This window comes from Podarcis pityusensis (assembly GCF_964106645.2).
Source record: "Podarcis pityusensis genome assembly, chromosome: 4".
Taxonomy (NCBI): domain Eukaryota; kingdom Metazoa; phylum Chordata; class Lepidosauria; order Squamata; family Lacertidae; genus Podarcis; species Podarcis pityusensis.
The window spans coordinates 55,845,602-55,864,286 of NC_138027.1; the positions used below are offsets into that span (position 1 = coordinate 55,845,602).

Consider the following 18,685-nt stretch of genomic DNA (forward strand, 5'->3'; position numbering starts at 1 on the left):
TCCAGATTCTTACCTGTATCTACAAAGTTCCAGGGGCCTATCTAGTGTGCACTGGGCAAAAGGCATTTTATCACTTAACTCCATTAGTGGCCAAGCTGTCAAGCAGGTTACATGTGCATTATTTTAATACTTTCTCAAGTGGACATGATTGAACTAAATCACATTTATTCTGCGCTTAAGAGTGAAAAGATGACCCATCTCTCCCTCTTGATACAATTCCCTATTTTCCTTTTCTTGGAGAACAGGGCCTTCTATTTTATTTTATTTTATTTTTTCTTGCACTATCACTAACCATGTCATTCTGAGCCTCAGGGAAGCTAATTGGGATGTTAAATACAGTCTTTCTGACTCCCTGTCCTGAGGCGGGTAAGGAAATTCAGGAATGACGTGTTCAATTACAATTAAGCATGACACATGCACACAGCATGACCTTCGCTAGACTCTTGGATATTATTATGAACATTCTAGGCTGAGAAGGAATGGGATGGTTTAAAAGGCAAAACAAAATCAAGTGTGAATTAGATCAGGTGTCACAATACTTTGTTCCCAAGCATTCTACCTCGTAACGACAGCATTGCCCCAAGCCAAAGAAGACACCAAAATACTGAAGCAGAGCCCATGCCTTATGCGGATGTTGAGCTATTTTAAGAACAAAGGGAATTTTATATATTTATATTAGTTATTAAATAATATATAATATCACACACACACAATACTGCAAAATGTGCTTCCTGAAATACCTCTGAAACAGTTCCCCAGTGGGTATTGGTCCCTGAGCCAGCCGGTCAACATCAGTCAGGGTGAGTCTTGCCACACAGCAGAGTGAAACAGGATGTGGAGAGAAAGATAAAGGCAAGAATTGTTGCCTGACTGATGTAGAAAGGCTTTTTAAAGTGTCTGCCTTAGTGAGAGGGGACACGTGCTGCTTTTCAGGCAGCAAAATGCCTTGAGCCATCAATGGTATCCACACATTGAATTATTCCTGGAAGCCAACAGGTAGCCAGCGCAGTTGCCATGACACTGGTTAAACATGTTCACACCTCCACCACGGTAGTCAGTAGAAAGAGCACACTAGATGGCATCAGCCGCAGCTTCCAAGTCTCCTTAAGGGGCAACCTCCTCTTGAGGATACTGCAATGGTCAATACTGGAAGTTAAAATGTGTTAGGTCCCCATCAAAAACATGACTATCTGCAGACCTTTCCTCATAGACGTTGGTCTTCAACCACCTGTCCAAAGTTTTCACATCCTTTTCTCACAATAGCATTGATGTCAGTTAATCAAGCCATTTTTACCTGTTCATTTTTGTGTGGAGAAGCATATCAAAGCATGCATTCCCAATTTCATTAACGGTTAATATGTAATGCATTGATCAATCCCATAGTATCCTAATCCATTTCAAATTACAACTCTTTTAATCAGTTATTTAAATCGTGTTCTTCATTAGCTATTCTATCAATGCATTTCAATATTAGCCAACTCCATAGCACCTTCTTCCCGCCTGACTTTTCTTCAAACTATTCATCTATTGCAACAATAAAGAAAGGTCCTCCCAGTTCTTTATTATTCAAATCAATCAATATTATTCAAACAATCCTTCCCAGTAGGATTCATTGAATTCTCCCAAAGGTTTATCTAAAATGAAAGGTCACCTGGTCACATCTTTGTCACCTTGTCAGGCAGTCTTTGTGTTGGTTTTTTATATTCTCAATTAAGTTATCAAAGTCTTATTTGTTCTATGCATTTATAGAAAGCAGTGTAAAAAACCCCAGCATCACATTATTTCAACTCGTCACAAATGTCGTAAAAAGTAAACCAAATAATCATTATACCGGGGGCGGGGGGCAATTTCTGTTTCTGGCTCAATATCTTGTGTGGGTTCTCCAAGCAGTTGTAGTAGAACATCTGCCTTGCATGCATAAGGTTCCAAGCTCAAATCCCAGCATCTGCAGGTAGGACTGGAGAGCCGCTACAGATAATACTGAGCTTGATGAACCAAGGTAGCTCCCTATGTTCCCGTGGGGGAGGCAGTGGGAATCAATAGGCTAGCTGCACACACACTGCCATTTCTATTGCCTTCCAACTCATGGAAGGCAATAATCTCAACCAAGGAGCTCTTTTGCATCTATGAAGTCTCCCTGCACATTTTAGAACTCTGCATAATTAAGGTTCTAAAATGTTAAGGGAGCATTTTGAAGGATGACAAAAACCAAGGAGGGAGGGAGGGAGGGAGAAGAGCTAGCACACTCATCTACACTGGCCCCTCAGGTGTTTAGTGTCGCCATTCAGGGCTCCAGTGTTTTCCTATCGGAAACAAGGCTATTACGGTATCTGTTGACGCAACTGTTCTTATTCTGGTTAAGCACCTTTCAGAGTCAATCTGCCAAGGATTAAAAATTAACAAATATGCAGTTTGTAGTTCTTGAGAATCAACATCATGTAGCTGCTGAGCAAAAGTGACACCCTAATAGGTCACAAATGAGAAGAGACAGAATTTTACTGCTAAATCTAACCACGGGGCATTGTGGGAATTCTAAAGGAACCTTCATATTCATGAAGCTTAATTATACTGAAATTGCCAATCTGTAAAGTACAGCTACATTCAAGCACTGATTTCAAGACTAAAACATGAACAAAGAGAATATGGCTCCCAGGAGATGCTCTGCAAGGATGTGTAGAGAGGCACAAAAGCAGGGCGGGGGAGAGGACCCAAATCCACAGATGCCACATTTATCCTAATAAAGTAGGATAGCAGTTGTAGAAAGAAAGTCAGTCTGGGGAGAAGCATGGGGAAAGGGGTGGTGGGGTGAACCAGGCCTGTAGGGAATATTTGGTTGGCAATATTATAGGAAGAAAGACTTGTAAAACAGCAGCATTGCATAGCACCAGAAATATGAGACCTGCATTTTAGTGCTAGCAACAGATAATGGGAATGTGCCCTGTGTGCCTTGTAAAATTCTCTTTTTAAGAAACTAATCAAGCATAGATAGTGCACTGTGTTGTTCGTGGAATTCATTAGTTCTTCTTACAATTCCATACCCTGTTAATGCTAGCTATGGGATATATGCATATAGGGGCAGGGAAATATGCAGGCCTTGGTTCTAGGGATTTTGGGATGGAAGTTCCTCTTTTTGCACAGGAATACAGCCATAGCCTGAGACGTAGTAGAAACATGGGTTTCTGGCTCAGTGCATCACCTCATTCATCCTTGAACCTAAGGATATCCCCACCATGGATAACCAGAAGCTGAAAATTACATGACATGAAGCACTATTGTCATTTGGCATTAGAGTTCCTTGGAGCCACAGGCTATGGCCAAGGCAATGCTGTCAACATGCCTTAAAAACAAGTCTCCTGTTTTCCTTTGCTTTTCCTGCTGTACCAATCAACCTCACCAAACAATTCACACACCTTTCTCTTTGTAAGTGGGAGGGAACTTTGGGCAACTCAAAACACAACATTTGAGACCCCCAATCATGTGCAAGGCTATGCATGGCAAGCTGCTCACGTACAGGCTTCCTCCCTGCAGACTTTGCACCAATATGCGGATAACTAGTGAGCAGGACCAGTAGTGTCCCTTTCCTCAACGTATCAAGTGGGAAATGTGTAAAAGGCAGCTAAAATCACAGCCAAACAGATTCAACAGCAAAGTGGACAAATGAGGTCAAGAGCTGAGAGACAGCAAGGAAGGGAAGTCAGCAGTCTGAGCAGGAGTGGCTGGCTTGGTGCCATCCTCCTGACAGCAGCACTGCTATCACTTACCTAGATAGTGTGGGGATTGGATAAGGTCAGGGCTGCCCTACACCTGTGGAAGCCCTAGAATGACTCAATGAGTGTGCCAGTGAACAAAGAGCACAGAAGGCAGAGCATCACAACACTGTGGGTATTTATTACATGAGTATTTTTCCCCAATATTTTTTCCTCCATCATAGTGCACTACTTTCAGAACAAATACATATTTGGCTGTGGGGTGTGTGTGTGTGTGTGTGTGTGTGTGTGTAATATCTGCTGCAATTTAGTTAAATCCTCTCTCCAGTTTAGAACCTCCATGGCAGGTACAGAGGGTGGCCCAAAGTGTTTTGTAAAAATGTTTACTGAGGAAGGATGAAGCACACATTTGGGAATTGATCTGAAAATAAGTGAATTGAGTACTCCCTTAGGATCACTCATTCAGTGAAATATATAACCATTAAAAAATGAAAAAGCAGCATTGAGTAGTCAAAATCTCAGTAGGAAACAAAATGGGATTGTGAAACAGTTTCAAAGTATTTGTTCCTTGCACCTACCCATACAAAGGTCAACCTTCAGGTTTTCCTAAAAAGGCTGACTATTTACTTGCCAGGCACTTTAAAATCCTTTGGGAGCATGAAAGTTTTACAGAAAAATGAAATGCCACTACCAGTTGCGGCTATGTTGTTTCCCAATTTTTTTCCTCAATTATCAAACTTGCTTCATACTCCTACCTTCACTTTCCAATGCAATGACTTTTTCTCTCTGAAAAACTGCTCTCAAAAACACACCCAAAAATACTGTTTTGAGTTTCTTCAAACAGCAGCTGAGTATCTTCAAATACCACCACCACCAACTCCCCCTGACAGTATGCAGAGAAGGAACCACCTCTGTCATCCATTGTGCCCTCTTGATTCCAAAACTGTGTCTCCTCACCTTCGGGAGTGAGGTGTGGATGACAAGAGAGTAAACTGAATCACTTTTGTGCATTCTTTTAAGCACTTGAAAAGTCTTCCTGAAGGTTTTTCAAGGGTTTGAATGAAATGCTCAAAGAGCTCCATTCATCTGGGGGGCCAGAACATGGCTACTTGCCCATCTCTACACTAAGCACTTTGCCTTCTTGTAAATTCAGGTAGTAGGGTAGCCCATGCAGTGTCCTCCAGATATGGCTGGGCTCCAGCACCAGCCAACATGGCCAAAGACTGGGGGTGATGGGAGCTGTACTTTAACAGCATCTGGAAGGTGCCATATTGTCTAGCTCTTGGCTAGTCCATAATGAACTCCCTCAATCTGCAACATGGGCTGTTCCAAATCACGAATAAAAGACCAAGGATCAATGTTCTTCCCTGCAGCAGCACACCCGTTTGAAAGATATGTGAATAAAGAGTAACTGCTGCTAAATGTAAGTTGAGTGCTTAGCGATCCTGATGCAAACATGGAATGACCCTAAGGAGAGGGTGACACACCCTGTATTAGCACAGTTCTTTATAATCACCTTCCCTGATTTATCTCAAAGTTAAAAGGGAAGAAACCGGATCCCTTAGCATATATAGAGATTTCTAATAACTTAGATTTTGTAGATTACCGAGAAACACCTCATTACATAAATAGCAATGGAAGTTATGAACTTTAAATTTTTAACTCTCACTGTGAAGTCAATTAAATCTCAGTTTATGTGTAAGTGGTTGTTGGTTAAGACTTCCGGTGTAGCTATTATTTGCCCTTTAATATCTACATGCAGTGCCCTGGGAAAGCATTTCAACAACCCAAATTAAACTATAAAGATGAATAATAAAGATCATTCTCATCATCATCTATTGTCTTCTATTGTTAAAATTTCCAGAGGGGTAGCCGTGGTGGTCTCTTTCAGATTTTAAGGTGCCACAAGACACTGCTTTTTTTTTTTACTATCAAGTAGGCATTTTCACATAGTAGAACCACAGGTATATTCAGACCCATACACTGCAACAGACGTCTGATTTGTAGGTGCCCTGTTTCATCTGTGCCATAAATGTTAAGTAATACCAAACCTTGCTTCTGCCTAGGAACCTTGTAAGGAGCTCTGATATAAGCAAACCAAATCAGAAACACTGTCTCAAATACCGTATTCTAACATTTGGTTTACATGGGCTTCTCACAGCAGCAGAATCAGAGTGAAGATGGAGGCAGATCTTCCAGGTGCATCTTCATCAGCAATACAGTGGGCATCCCATACAAAGCTATCATAATAATGTTAAGCACACGGGCCAGGTAGCCACACCTCATGCCACTCTGTGGCTGGCTATGAACTATTTTGTCACATCTTCCTCCCTGAAACCCAGCATGGTGTCATTGTCAGTCATACAGTACAGCAGATGAGGTGTCCTCACTGTCTCCCACGACAATAACTATAGAATCCAAGAAAAGCATACACCATCATTGTTAATGCCAGATGGCACAAAACCATTAAATTATCAGCTCAGCACTGTTTTCTACACCTAAATTTATATAATAAGAACCTGAAGGTGCTTACAAATATGAGTGACTTAACAGTGCCAGATTGTTGTGAGCAGCATTCTGCATCAAGATGCAGAGGACCAGGATCACCTAAGGTAGGCTTCCTCAAACTCAGCCCTCCAGATGTTTGAGACTACAATTCCCATCATCCCTGACCACTGGTCCTGCTAGCTGGGGATCATGGGAGTTGTAGGCCAAAAACATCTGGAGGTCCGAGTTTGAGGAAGCCTGACTTAAGGAAAGGCGAAAGGTAAATTTCAGCTAAATACTCCATCTACCCCTAAAACTAGTCTGCATGAGTGCACAGCCTTCGTAGACTGCTGACAAAAACATAAAGCCCACCACTCAAGAATACTTTGTCTTGTGGGCAAATAAGCAGGCCATATCTACCTTTCATGTGCACTTTTCCTGTGACAAAATCTGTCCTCCAGTTTCTCTAAAGTTTCCCCCTGAAGACCTTCTTTGTTGCCTCATTCTCAGGGCACATTAGAATTCCTTTGGGTGCAGGGTTTTGAACTTGCCTCATCTTTTCCAGGTGGCCCAGTGTGGTATATGTGAGTGTGTGTGTTTCTTTCCAGCAAACATTTCTCCTGCACTTGTATGCACAATATGTGGATGTAACATCACACATCTCATTCTGCAGCTGTGAAAGCTCCCTTGTCAATATTTCTCCTGGAAACACAAAAAGTGGTGCTTCCCCATCTGTTCACTATCCAAAGTCATCCTGGCTTATATGGCATCATCTTCTTGTTAACTAAGCTATTATTTAAGCATTTACTGCAAGGAAGCAGCAAGACTGAACATTTAAAAGGTAATGAAGGTATTCATCAGCGCATGCAAATTCAATTAAAGCCTTTGGAATTGCAAAGGTCCTGGCCCTCTTCTTTTACATGGTTTTCTCTATTGATATTTTGGAGTTATGTCTTTTTAGAAATGGCATATGTTGTGGCTGATTTCAAGCTGCATCTTAATCTTCTAGTTTATGCCTCATCTGAAGCATCAGTGCATGTTAAGTGGCTTAAACTAGAATCTATCGCAGATGATATTGCATTTCTTGTCAGTGTGTTTGTTTGAGGGAGAAAAGGAAGGCCTCTATAGGTTCAATTAAGTGAGCATCTCATGTGTTTTGTATCTGTTAACTTCCTCCTACAGAACATTACTGCAGAATATCTTATTTCCTCTGAATTAAAACTGTTGAAGCTTAGATGATTTGTATGTAGCAGTTTAACTGCACCATTTATTCAGGCTGTTCCTCTTAAATAAAATCAATGCTATTTTTGCATCCTTAATGGGAGCCTATTTAGTTAAATATACAGGCATTTTTCACCTTGAGCAGGCAGGAGCATAAGATACCCCAGTTTCTGATGAGTGGATGGGTACTTGCCTCAGGCCAATGCTTTAATGAGAAATTCTGAAGCATACAGCCAGGCTGCAAAGTCTGCTGGGCAATGCCTTTGGTTTGACTTGCATTTAAGGTCGGTGCCATCAAAGTCTGGATAAATTCCCCTGAATATTTTGCTCTTTCAAAACATACTTCATTATATCAAACCAAGTTATACAAAAACTAGAATTAAGTCCATTGATCTCCATGGGTCTACTCTGCGTATGACTAGCATTACACCTCACCTACTGACTTATTTTGTTTCATCAGGAAAGTTCCCTTTGCATTTTAGTTAAATACATAAGAATTGGTCACCTTGAGGGGGCAAGTGCATAAGATGCCTCAGCAGAGAAAGTTACAGGACAGAGACACATTGTAAGGGAGGATAGTCAACAGCAATTCCTCCAGAAAAGAAGGAAGACTCCAAGAATGGCAGTTGGCCTGCAAGAGCCTAGCCCTCCCCGTATGATGGGTCCACAAGCAGAGACTTGGGAGTGTCCTCAAGCCCTGCTCTCTGATGTAAGAGAGGGCCGAGAACACTCTAAGGGGTTGTGACCTTGTGGAATGTTCCACACTCTTATTGTCCCTTAGCTGGCCCTTCAGATATTGTGTTCTTTTGAACAACATGACTTTGAGGGCAAAGAGTTTTTTTTATTAGTAGAAGGACAATAGCTCGTTCCAAATTGGTCCAGTTATTATTCTGAGAAGCTGCACCAATGCAGATAAAATGTGTTAATTTGGGTCCTTCTTCTTCCAGCTTTAATGACCTTCATTAAATTGTAATCAAATGCACATCGAAAATTATCATTAGCGCGTGAGCAAAAGATGTTTAATGTCATTACATATCCAAAATGTCTCCAAAGAATCACATGGAGCCCTAGAAATTGATTCTGCAAGCCAATGACCAGCATGTGGGCAGCAGAGCAGGGCTCAATTATCTTCCTTCTCTTTTTGTCAGAGGCCTGCCCAGAAACTCTTTTGGGGGGAATCATTACACTCAGTCTGTAAAAACTACTTTTTCTTTGTGAGTTTGGCTTAATTAACACAGCTACTTTTACCTGCCAACCTAGCAGTTCGAAAGCATGCAGTGCAAGTAGATAAATAGGTACCGCTGAGGTGGGAAGGTAAACGGCATTTCTGTGCACTGCTCTGGTTCACCAGAAGTGGCTTAGTCATGCTGGCCACATGACCCGGAAGCTTTACACCAGCTCTCTTGGCCAATAAAGCGAGATGAGCGCTGCAACCCCAGAGTCTTCCGCAACTGGACCTAACGGTCAGGGGTCCCTTTACCTTTACCTTTTTACTTTTACCTTTGCCCATGGTATACATTTGGAATGCTACAGAGAGGTGGCTGCTCTGAGGAGATCAAAGCCCACAGCTTTGTAATTCAGAAACCAACATTCAAACATGTTCCCTGAATCCAAATGCCTTTTCCAAACCTTCTCAGCAATTCTGGGGCCACATTTTGGAAAACAGATTAGAGAAGCAAACATGCAAGTCATTTGCAGCATTATCTGAAAGAAAAATGATGCAAGTCTACTCTATTTTCTCTGCTGAATCACAGAATCCCTGAACTGGGTAGCCCTGACCTTCCAGAAGTAGCACATCACGATCCATTTGTTTCTAAAAGCCCATAGATAAAAGGGGAAAATAAATTTGAATTCACAGTGAAAGCAGACATCAAGTACTAGGCCATTCCCCAAATGGAATTCAGTCAGATTTTATCCCTAGGTGAAGAGCTAAAAGTGACCTTCTTCTAGTTGTACATGACAATTTTCGACATCTGAAAAATATAGAATGTGCATTTGTTTAGGGGGAGGGGAGAATGCAGCTCTCACTCTCTCTTACAGTAGGTGGCCTGTAAGATCAGACACAGGAACATTAATCTTCTTGGCTGTCTGTAACCAAATTCACAACAAAGCAGAGGCAAAGCTTTAGGTTTTTGCCACCATTTTATGTATGTATCTTCTCTCTCCCCCCCCCCAAAGCTATTGCTGTTTTACAGAGGATAAATCCTTCACACATTAAAGAAAAGGGCACAGAAGCTACTGTTTAGGGTACAGCCACATAGCAGCTTGTCATGAGTGTTTTCCATGTAACGTTCTGTAGCCTTCAAGTGCGATTTGGTGCAGCAGAGAGCAGGTGCTTATTCACTATGCTGCATGAGTTCTCATGCAGCTGTTTCAAGGTGGGGTGTCAAAAACATGGGGGACTGTGCAAGCCTGCATACTTCCTTGCAGCAATGACTTACCACGTCAACAACAAATTCCCTTGGCTTTTTTTTTCCTCTAAAGGAGCAAATGCACACAAATTCTCCTTCACGGTCCACTCCAGCCCAACAGCAGCAAGGCAAGCTCCTCCTTTACCTCCCATTATATATGCGCATTTTATAAGTTACAGGTGCAGGACTGGGTCTAGTGTAGTACCAGGGGCAGGGGCAGGGATGTGCTGCTCCCATTGCTCCAGAGAAAGTATATCAATAGAAGCACTTAAGAAACTGCATACAACACTGGCAAGTACAGTGGTACCTTGGTTCTCATATGCTTTGGTTCTCAAACGTCTTAAAACCCGGAAGTAAGTGTTCCGGTTTTCGAACACTTTTTGGAAGCCGAATGTCCAATGAGAAAAAAAGCACTGGTTCTTACCATTTGTAAAGTTAACTTGTAGCATCATTTTTCCTGGCTCCCTTGCAGGTTTTTATATGCTTGCTGTTTCTGATTGCCATACACTTTTATTTATATTCATTTATTTATTCAGCTTCTTAGCAACCCAACAAAAGCAGTTCTCCCTAAGCTACATTGAAAAAAACCCTGAAAAGATTTTTTTTAAAGTCACAATTCTAATAAAATAAATAACAATAAGGAAGCAATTTTTAAAAAATAAAAATAACAATCCAAAGCAGAGATCTAAAGAGCATCTATAGGGCTGACATTCCAGTTCTTCATATTCAGTAAGAAGAGAATGGAGCATGGCTACCTGTGAGGTACAGCTGAGAGAAAGAGAGTCAGACAGAGAAGCTAGGTCAACACAAATACAGAGGTGTAGATTTATTATTATTATTATTCAGAAAGGTCAAAGCTCATACAGCAGAAGTGCTCAGTTAGATGCCAGGACAGTAGCTCACCTGAGACATCAACAGCAGAGCAATGAATTTTTTTAGCTCTTGTGCAATGAAGCATTAATTGCTTTAGAGTCCAATTCACTGCACAGGATGCACCATTATCTATCGAGGCTCAGGCACAATGAACCCAGCCCTCCTCTATTAATTCATAGCTGTTAATGCAAAAAATTCAGATAGAAGGGGGGAAATCAGCCTCAAGGACAACAATATGTTTCCCCTGCTCTCTGGCAAGCATTCAGCGACTTGCCTGATGTAAAGATTCTGAATTTTAGGCAGATACACAGGACAAGCTTGACTCCACTAAAATATGGGAGAATGAAGAAAGATCAAAAAGAATCAGAGAAACCTAACGGGTTTTTTCCCCCCCAAAGAAAAAGAAAAAGCAGTAGGTGCTATAGCTGTATGTATACCTATGTACTTCATTTCATGCACCCATAATTCTCCCTGGCAGCCACATGATTAATTCAAAGAATTATTGATTTTTCCCCCTTGCTCAATCCTGCTGACCTGCTTTTGTTGACAGGTCTGTATGGATCACACTCCTCTGTCAGCTGAAATCCTGGCATCATGTTGGTCTCTGTGGCCTGCGGTAAACATTTCTACTGGTTCAACATTAATAGCATTTGAGTGCCTGATAAAAACATACACTTCTGCTTCAAAAATAACGGATATCCTAAAAACATTATTAGTGGAATTATTGAATGATGAGCAATTGGGGTATTATTTACACACACATGCTTGTTATACTCAAATAACCAAGTAGTCTGCTGGGGGGGGGTGTCAGTTATATACTAGGAGAGCCATACTGGTAAATGACTGGGCGCTGTAAAAGGGCCCCGTCAATGGCTTCACAAGAAAGCTCCAAATTAAATTTTAAGCACCTAGATATATAACAGATTAAATATTACTCTAGCAAATATAATTATTTTTTACAACCATGTTTCAGGTGTTTAAAACAAAAACATAGCCCTTTGTGAATTATTATTTTACACGACCTCAGGTTCTTTAGCTATATTTTTAGCTATAATCTTGATCTAAAATATTTTTTAAATCTAGATTATTTTCCATGTAAATTATGAATAAAGTTACAGCTTGATTCAAATGCTGAGCACATTTAGAAAGTGAAAAATCAGGTAAATTATTACTGACAAAATGTAAAGCTGCTGTTTGGATTTCTGGTTACATATATAAAATTACAGGTGCCTTCTAGCTTCCAGAATACCCTGTCACATATAAGCATATAAAATGCCTTTGTCAAATATAATTTCGAAGGATCACTTTTCACAATGTCAACAAGAACTGCTGGTTTGTGGTTTTCTGTATAGTAGCAAACAAGAGCAAAATCACTGAGAGAAACTTCAGGGTTTTGCTTTTTGTTTTGTCTTTTCTGTAAACACTCATGTTTAAGTAAAAAAAAAGAACCTCAATGAAATATTATTTCAAAACAAATTTTGGTCCCATGCTGCATTTTATATGAATGGGTATAATATTAGCAATTAGTTGACTTTGGGAAGATTATCCAGTCTCTGCAATATTGCGCCCACGTCAATGGTGTGTCAGTGTCTCTAATAATGTGGTTCTTGTTTTAACTCATTAAACTTTTCAAACAGCTTCATAGGGCAACACCATTTCCAGCTTAATCCAAAATGTCAACTTCTCTTCATATCAAAATAAAACACAGGTTAGTCATCATTCACAGTGGAGGTTTTCTACTCTGAGCCACTTGAAAATCCTCAGCTAAACCACATGCATAGACAAAAGCTTTATCACATAATGGCTTTTGAGCAGTAAAGCATACTTTCATTAAAATGAATGAGCTCCTACATCAGTTTTATTCTTCACATCAAGTCTGTCAGCACTTTACAGGGAGCTTCCTTGGTCAGATGCAGCCTCTGAGGAAAATTAAGAACAGGGAATACTGCTTTTGGTATTCTCCAGCTACACTGCCATGATCAAGCCACTCATTGCCTTGAGTTGGTAAAGACCATAATAAATAGTCCTGAAAGAAGTCTTCAGGGTCACAGCCACTGTGGGGTTCTAGACCCCTGCACCTCCTCTGAGGGGACATCAGGTTTGAGGTCTGGAAGAGACAGATGCCTGACAGAATCTGGCTGCCTCTCCACCCCTGTTCTGTATGGTGTCAGAGGACTCAAACTGGGAATTCTGTCAACAAAGCACAAGCACCTTACTCCTTATACCACTGGGACAGTTCCAAGGCAGAGAGAGCTTTTGGCTTTGGTGTGCTGCAGTGTCAGGCAGATAATGCATTGAGAAAAGTACTGCAGCTCATCAACCCAGGAAGACCAAAGGGAAGCCAAAAGAGTCTGGCCAGACTCATATAAACTGAACATAAGAACCTGCTGAATCAGGCTAATGGCCCATCTAGTTCAGCATTCTGTTCTCACAGAGGCCAACTATGAGCAGAGTTGTGCAACAGGAGGACACCAATTTGAATACTTATTGACAACAGGATTACTATTGACATTTGGGGAGGTGGGTGCGGCCCCAAGTCTGAGGCATGGGGTGAGAGTCTTATTAGAATAAAGTTATAAACACAAACAAAAAAGCAGCCAATCCTTGGAGGGGACCCCCTGGCCAGCTTAGTCCTCTGAGGCCTGGGGCAAGTGTACTCAGCTTCCCCTCCCTCTTCATGGACCTGGGTGGGCATCATGATGAACCTTTCAACTGATTATGTGGGAAAGTCCCTAAGTACCACTTCCAGCCGCAACAACTTCAACAAGTCCCTGAATGAGACTTCCGTGTTGGCTTTATGCCACTGAACTATAAAGACAATTGGATGGTTTGTGTTATTCAGTGGTTTTCAACCAGTGTGCTGTGGCACCCTGGGGTGCCTTGAAGGATGGTCAGGGGTGCCACGGGCAACACTGGCCTCTGTCCCTCTTTCCTTCCCTCTCTCCTTTAATGCCCTCTCATGTATCTGCCTCCCAAAGGCTTGCATAGCTGTTTTGTTGCAGCAGCCCTGGCTACAAGCTCCACAGGCAAATGGTGCCTCTGGGGCCAGTCAGGGGGTGCTTCCCAGGTCCCTGTGGGGCAGTGTGACAAGGCACCTCTCTTTGGGGCAGGGGGGCAGCTTAGAAACCAGGGCAGCGGCTGCAACTGCCCAGAGGACTCCCAAGAAGAGGGGAGAAGAGAGGAGGCTGAGGGAACACCCCACAAGGGAGGGTGTTCGAAAAAGGTTGAGAGGCTGCTGGTTCTGCAGGCAAGGAGTGACATAACTGGGCTCCTGAGCCCCACAGGGGTGCCACAGAAAGAATGTAGTTGGTCAAGAACCCAGAAAGGTTGAAAACCTCTGTTGTTATTAGTTGACACTGGGTGTCCAAGTGCCCAAAAATTCCTGATGACCCCATACATAGCAAAGAGAATGATGGTGTGAGGGGAGGGGAAATAAAATGGTAGTGCAGCTTTGGGAAGTCTGGTGACACCATTTGGGAAAAATCTAAAGTGCTTAACTGGAACCCCCATCTCCTGATGCACAAAGAAGCCCTTTCTTTGCTTCCTTCCTATTCTTTTCCTCACTTGACCTCTTCATATTTTCTCCATTCATTTCCATACACTCAGCATTTCCCCACTTATTTCCTCTGTTCATCCTTTGCAGTCATTTCTCTGCCCCCTCCCCATCTCACCCTAGGGAGTGATAGCCACTTAAAGGAACATGAGTTGTTTGTTAATTATTCATTCTGTAATGAGCGAGGAATCAATGAACACTTTTTTTGTTTCTCTTATTTTTTTTAAAGACCACCCCCATCTGTGTATTGCAAGCAGCCTTGTTAAGACAAATAAGAGTGAAATACAGAACCAGCTATCAGTGATTAGTGGCTGAGGGCAGAGGAAACTAGTGTGAAGCAGTAAGCCATCAAGCCCCCTTAGTCAGCAGGAGTAGCTCATGTATACCATAATTATAAATCACATTGTTCCAAGAGGTTTCCCTGCAGAGTAACAAACTTCGTTCTTCTCCTCACCCCCCAGTATTTAAATTTTCATCATCTCTCTGAAATACTCATTGCAATAAATGAGTCCTGTCTTTCCTGTCCCCTTCAAAAGCAGATAAGTAAACTGAGCTAGTATTACCATTTGAAATGTAGAGTTAAACCATAATTTGCATGCTGTGCTTTACTGCTATATTTTAATTTGTGCCAAATTGCTGAGAAGAAAAGAACGAAAGAAACCCAACATATGAGCTCAACATGGACCCAGACCATGAAAAGCCTTATGTCTCTGAAGGTGATGACTAGTGAATTACTACTGCCTATAGTGTTGTTCTTTTTAATTAACTGCATGTGAGTCCATATTTCTTGCAACCCTAGACCAAAGTCATAGGCTCTGTCTTTGTGACATAAGGGCATTGGTTGTGTTGGGGGTGTCGAAGCTTTATTTGTCTGAACAGAGCGCTCAATATAAATCAGCGGGGTAAAGTTCACTTCTGTTTGTACTGCAGTCAACTAAAGGAGTATCAAGCATCTGCCAAGAAAATCTCAATACAACTTTGTACTTTCACTTCCCACATAACACCGAGAATATCATATTACTGCAACCCGTTTGTATTGTTCTTTCATTTCAGTAATCTGCTTCTATTTTCATTGCAGAATTCTACTTTTGTGTCTTGTAATTTGGTTCACAGCCTTCCAAAATAGTTGTGCTTAATATGTCATCCAAACCCAGGCTTTCAGCTCTCCTGGACAAACTATGAGCTTATAAACCATGGGCCAAATCTGGGCTATATCTTATGGCTAGCTCTTTGGAGAAAGCCCAACCAGTAGAAGTTTGAGATGCAACCAAGCCATGGATAGCCTTCCATGCCAAGCCAAGCCATGCACCAAAACAGTGAAGTAGGAAGGCACTGGGACATTGTAATTGTTAGGGCTACAGCTATGTAGTTTGGTAGCCACATAGTCCAGGACACCCCAAATACAAAAAACAAACAAATCTGAAAACATGACATGTGTTCTGCTTTTTCTCAAAATGATCATAGTATTTCCAAACCACCCAAAACAAAAAGTTGAAATTTGGCCCAAAATTCAAGGGGCACTGAGAACTAAGTAAGTCTGAAAATGGAATTCTCTTTGTAACTATTAAAAAGCAGGGCATGGAGTTTACCTCTGAAGATGGCATTCTACAGCACAGAGCAAGCAAAGCTATTATGAGACAGATAGAACATCAGGGTTCAACATACATCTATGCTTCTCAAATGAAAGCTTCATTAACTAGCGCACATATTCAATTTAATTTCTACCCTTGCACATAGGGAGGTTCGCTTACAAGGGACTATAAGTCCTACTACAGCAGTCAACTTTTTTTTACTGTCTTCATACTTCAGTAGTCAGTATCTGTCTGTCCACATACATAAAAACAGCAGCTACACCTCTTGTGTGTATAAAAATGTGTTGTTAATAACTTACACATAATGTAACTTCTGCCAATTCCCCATTCTGCCCCCAGTACCACTTCCCATCCTGTGCCAGAGGGTTCTTTGTAGGGCACAAAGAACTGCAAGGGAAATGGGAAATCAGCAAAAGTTTTGGCCCCCTTTTTCTACCAGTGGGTGTGTTTCTGAATGGAACTCTGCTTAAAGGATGATCCCACTGGTGCAAGAAAAGTCTAAATCCAAGCATTTGGATTTAAACGTATTCCAAAGATCTCTATTAATAGCATGGACATAAATCACTTAGGTTTTTTTTTTACCATTTGTAGGAAACTATATTTTCTTAATTTAGACTTTTTATATACTGTACTGAAGTCAACACATTTAAATAAAAGCTAATGAAAGTAAGTTTTATTATGAATATGGCATACTTTTCAGCTATCAGTCTACATTTTTCACCTGACAAAGCAATGAAACTCCTTTTACAATATGCCAATAATACAAATAAATACATATATCTTACATAGCAGACATTATTTGAAACATGTAATTTATTAAAGAACATTTGAATAGCATGCTTGTGAAAACTGTAAATATTACTTATTATAGTCAGTATGCAATACCAAGTATGGAAACTAGTTGCAGGCTTTATTGGGGCTAAATCAAGTATAAGTAACCAAACTTCAGCAATCGCAACCCAGCAAATATTATGATAGTGATATACCAAACCTATTTAAAATTAAGCCCAGGGGAAGAGGACTGTTTCATCTCACCCTCTACCATGCAACACCATCTGATGTGTTGATAAATTCATCCTCATCCATTGACAAGATGATATATAATCTGCTGTCACACACATGCACATCTATAATTAAGTTGTTTACCACTTAAACACTAAAGTGGTTTCTAAGCAGTTTACAACTATAAAATCAATTATAAAAATCATAGATAACTAAAAAAAACCACCATGACCATTCCATTGGGACACTAAAACAACTTCATTAAAATATATGATTTAAAAAACAGTTAAAAAGCCTGGCAATTAAAACAGCTAAAAACAATTAACACAGTAAGAACAGAAGTTCAGGTTAGTGGAACACTTGCCTAAATAGGCATGTTTTCAGGAGCCAGAAGTATGCCATTATTAAGGGGCCTTTCCTATTTCAGTAGGGAAGGCATTCCAGAATACTGGTGCCAGCTACCTTCAACTCAAAGGAAACATCAAACATAGCAGAAAAAGTAGATGCTGGAGGTGGTATGGGACCATGAAATCAAGGCCTACCTGAGACGAGTGAGACTGTGTCTTTCTCCCATGAGACAACAGTGATGTATGCCTCCACAGAGGAGGGGATAATGCACTTGAAGACCGCTACATTGCCTCTCATGGCTTTCTGGTCCTCCACACGGACTGTATATGGTTCCCGTAAAACTAAAACACAGCAAAATAAGGAGACATCAGGTAGTGAAAGAATGCAGAAAAATGCATTCTCCTGCAGAAACGCAGGCAAAATATATTGAGGCCTATGAGTCCTTTAGCTTTCAGGAGCCCTCTGGCCAAATTTGCCCAAATCAAAAACCTACAACAGAATCAAATTCTGCTATAGTTCTCTTGAAATGGACCTTGAAAAATTGTATTCACTCAGGATGAAGAACATTTGACAGATGAGTTAAAATGCATTCTAGGGAAATGGGAGCAGTGCTGCTTTTTCTTCCATTGTTTACTCATTTCTTACTATCTGGCAGTTTTGTCCAGAAGCTTGAAAAACGTTGGGCCCCACCATCCAATGACATGCTAGTTCTTTCTACTAATGTTGTAGCATTGTATATTAATATATCAGTCGTTTACTCCAGCCTCATGAAACTTGTGAACAACAGTTCTGATAGTCTGATAACCATTTCATAGATGAAGCTATTTGGTGACTGAACAGGGGAAAGCAGAGGACACCATATATTATTTGTTATTCTTGGCATCCATCTGTCGAGAGAAACAATGGCGTGTGCCTCCAGGGCCAAAGTCAAACCACTGGAGAATCACAGTGGCTGCAGAGACTGGTAACTCCTAACTGCTGCCCCCGTGTTGTTTCTGCTGTGTTAGCAGCACTAAAGTGTCCTCTCCAAGGTACAAGCCTGGGCAATTTGTCTGGAGGTTCTGGGCTGCCAGACAACAAAACCCATCCCCCAGCCTTGCTGATGTGGTCCAAAGGAAAGCAGAGCAGTACATTTGGCATCAGCTTGGCTGCAGGAGTTGCTGGAAGGAGATGTACAAGATGCCATTCAACCATCTTTGGGACTCCACTTCAGATTTGTGTAGAGCGTACTCCTTAGTCTTTTCATCTCCCAAAGATGTCCCACAAGGAAGGAGGATGTTTCATTAACGCCCTGAGGACTATATTGAGACTCTGCTGAGATTCAGAAAAGGATAGAGACTGCTTGACGGACTCTTTTGATGTGAGGATGTGACCCCAAAGAACTGCTGCCTGACTCATGCTGGAGACGGATGATAACTGATGTCAGTGTATTGGCTAGCAAAAGGTCTACTTGTATGAAGTCTGAGACTTCTGAGCAACCCATATAGGCAG

At 41.3% G+C, this 18,685-nt stretch overlaps 1 protein-coding gene across 1 annotated transcript in view; it reads right to left on the reverse strand.

Annotated features, from left to right (window-relative positions):
- Positions 1 to 18,685, reverse strand: part of DSCAM (DS cell adhesion molecule) — a 321,009-nt gene that overhangs the window by 250,332 nt on the left and 51,992 nt on the right. Inside the window, exon 3 of the mRNA XM_081004411.1 lies at positions 17,389 to 17,535. Coding sequence (XP_080860537.1) covers positions 17,389 to 17,535 — 147 coding nt within the window. The remainder of the gene's footprint in view (positions 1 to 17,388; positions 17,536 to 18,685) is intronic.